The following is a 3,244-nucleotide window of genomic DNA, read 5'->3' on the forward strand; positions in this document are numbered from 1 at the left end:
CCGCGGCACGTGGGATCCCCCCGGACCGGGGCACGAACCCGTGTCCCCTGCATCGGCAGGCAGACTCTCAACCACTGCGCCACCAGGGAAGCCCCAACTCGTCACCCTTCTTGTGACAGCATTGTTTTTTCCGAACCATGAGTCTCTGAGAGTATCTTGGTCCGGGCAGTAGATAGGCATGTGCTGCTTGTTATACAGCATCCTGTGTGATACTGGCCTGTGATAGTTCTGGCGCACACAGTTTTTAGCGGTTGCGTGCCTTTTTATGTATGTGTTCTTAATGCACATACAGAATGGCAGCTCCTAAAACAGTATATAAAGACGGCTATTTAAATTCTTCTTGTGTTTACTGTGGGTCCAGATTGCTTCCCTGTTTCCTTATCACAAAAATCACTGTAGAAGGGCCCACTCGTGTCCCCATTGTGTGAGTCGGCATCACTCAGAGCATCCTGAGACGTGGTCCAGGCATCCCTGCCGTCAGGGCTGGGGGCAGAGCAGCAATAGGGCAGGCGCTGGACCTGGCATTCCCTTTTTCCCTTGATTTTTGAGGGGGTCTTTCTGTTTCTCTTTCTTTTTTTTTCAGCTTTATTGAGGTGTAATTGACAAATAAAATGGTAATATATTTAAAGCAGACACTGTGATGGTTTGATATATGTGTACAGTGTGAAAGGACTCCCACAGTTGAGTTAATACATCCGTCACCTCACATCACCTTTTTTTTTTTTTTTTGGTGAGACCGCTTCTGTCCTGCAGTCAGCGGACTCAGTTGTACGATCCAGGACTGTCAACTACCGTCACCAGGTCACCATGCTCCATGTGAGAGCTCTCTCTCCTCCCACTTTCTAGCTGATGACCAAACACCCCGGCAAGCGGCTGGGCTGCGGGCCCGAGGGAGAGCGGGACGTGCGGGAACATACCTTCTTCCGGAGGATCGACTGGGAGAAGCTGGAGAACAGGGAGGTCCAGCCGCCCTTCAAGCCCAAAGTGGTGAGTCGGGCCTGCGGCCGTTTCCTGAGCCCTGTTTCCCCCGATCCCGGGGGCTTTGTCGGCAGAGAGGAGGCTGCTGACCGCCGGCCTCTGCAGGCCGCAGCCTGGCCCTGACGCGCGAGGTCTGAGCTGACCTTGAGCGTCAGGGGAGCCTGTGGCACCCGTGCCCCACAGAAGGCAGCAGAGGTCCCCCGGACGACGCGAGGACCAGGGCAGGTCGGCTTCGGGGCCCGGGCCTTGTGCGCCCCATATGGCTGTCGTCCTTGCGTTGAGTCCTCGGCAGGACCCCTGTCCGCTGCAGCTCTCCTGGCTTGGCCTCGCCCGATGGGAGCCCTGCAGCGTAACCGGGTCTCAGCTGGCCCCCCAGCGGCCCGGGCGAGGTTCCCACGCCGGCCAGCCCTGCCGCAAGGGCTGTGTGCCCGCTGTCATCGCTGGCACTGCTGCCTTTGTTCAGACGCATCCTGTCTGACTCCCTGGAGACTCCCATTTGTTAGGGTTTTTTTTTTTTTTTTTTTTTTTTTTTTTTTTTTTTGGCAATATTTGGCAAACGCTACACCCCAGGCCCTCCCTGCTCTCAGTGCTTTACAAATTCGTTCATTTAGCCCTCACAGCGACCCTGTGAGGTGGCTACAGTTGTCCCCAGTTTACAGTTGAGAACCCTGCGGCACAGAGAGGCTGAGTCACTTGCTGGAGGACACACAGCCGGTGGGTGGTGGAACCAGGGTGCAGACTTTGGTGTTGTGGCCCGGGATCCTTTCCCCATTGCACAGTGGCTCGGCTTCACGTTTATGCCTCTGGAGATAAACCAAGAGTCTGTAAGACGTCTGCCCCCTCGCTCACCCCACCTGTGGCCCTGCCGTGCCTCCCAGGCAGTTCCGCTTTGCCCCGCACCCCGTTTCTGAGGGCCGGGTGGATCCATGCCGTCCGGCTCCGCCCCGGCTCCGCCAGGATGGGGTGGGCTCCCGAGAGCACCGGGTAGTAGCTTTGCACCACAGTCGGCTTCATAAGCATCCCCGGTGGTGACGCGGCCCAAATCTGTCTCGTCTGACAGGTGCCCCGTGAGCTGGCCAAGGGGCTGGGCGGCTCAGGGCTTTATTCTTAGAGCGGCAACTTTCTCATCCAATATGCTTATGTGGCCTCTCCTCCAAGAATAAAACTGCTGGTGGCGAGCCCACGGATTTTATTTTTCCAAGACACTTTTAGCACAAACTGAAGAAAACCTAAAATGAATCGGGTCAGTTGACTTCCTCCTGAGCTGGCGTTTCAATGAGGGGCCCTTATGTCTCCGCTGCGCCATCTTCTCTGCAGCCAGTTCTGGGCACTGAGTCGGGAGGCTCTCCTAGGAGAGGATGCCGGCCCTCCAGGTTACAAAACCTGGTTTTAAGAGGGAGGAAGATGAAGACCGTGATAAATGGCGCTGCCGGCGGTCTCAGAGGAATATTGTTAGGGATTTTCTTTCTTCCCTTTCATATCTCTTTAGCCTTCTTAAGTATGAAAGGTATACAGTAGCAGCCTACACACAGCTTAGTTTCTGTACAGGAACAACGTAGAGACGCACGCTGACCCTGCTCTGCCTGTCGAGCAAAACGCGCCTACTTGTCAGTCACGTTGCAGAAGGAGACGCCATGCAGCGAAGTCAGCCATGATGGACCCACCTTCCTTTTCTGTTTATTCCCACCTCACTGGCAGAAGTTGTGTCTTCGCATAGCTTCCCACCTGTGGCAACGGTGGCCCTGAACTCAGATGGGGGGAAGCCAGAGGGCCCTTGGCTCCGACAGCCAAGAATGCACTGTTCCCCGTGGGCCACAGAACTCACTGGACCGCGTGGTCACAGCCCGGGGCAGGCAGTTGAGCCGGGAGCCGGGTCTGGGGCGGGCAGTGTATTTATTTATTCCTGGAACGCTGCTGCTGTCTGGTCATTGTTCAACCGAGTGCTGGTTACATTTTTAAAAAAGAATAAACTGCCTCTGGCTGTGAAGAAACAGGCCCCGAACTCACCAACAGACGTGGAAATCATGGACCAAGGCCCTAAAATGGACGGATTCGTGCCAAGGGCCTGTCTGGTGAGAGCTCATCTGCTCGCAGTGAGACGGCCCAGGCAGAAACCCACGTTGTGCTGGGGAGTCTGGACACAGAAAAGGACGAAGCTGGGAGAAAATGCAGGACAGGGGATGGGAGAGGCGGGAAGCGGAAACCACGGTGGGTGCGAGCGGCCACGGGAACAAGCAGCAGACTTTTTGTCCGAAAGCAGAAGAGC

At 55.9% G+C, this 3,244-nt stretch overlaps 1 protein-coding gene across 2 annotated transcripts in view; it reads left to right on the plus strand.

Moving 5' to 3' along the window:
* Positions 1 to 3,244, plus strand: part of PRKCA (protein kinase C alpha) — a 372,776-nt gene that overhangs the window by 360,181 nt on the left and 9,351 nt on the right. For both annotated transcript variants that reach the window (XM_007455276.1, XM_007455277.1), the window contains exon 17: positions 847 to 987. In XM_007455276.1, the coding sequence (XP_007455338.1) occupies positions 847 to 987 (141 nt within the window). The remainder of the gene's footprint in view (positions 1 to 846; positions 988 to 3,244) is intronic.

This window comes from Lipotes vexillifer, unplaced genomic scaffold, assembly GCF_000442215.2.
Source record: "Lipotes vexillifer unplaced genomic scaffold, Lipotes_vexillifer_v1.1 scaffold664, whole genome shotgun sequence".
NCBI lineage: Eukaryota > Metazoa > Chordata > Mammalia > Artiodactyla > Lipotidae > Lipotes > Lipotes vexillifer.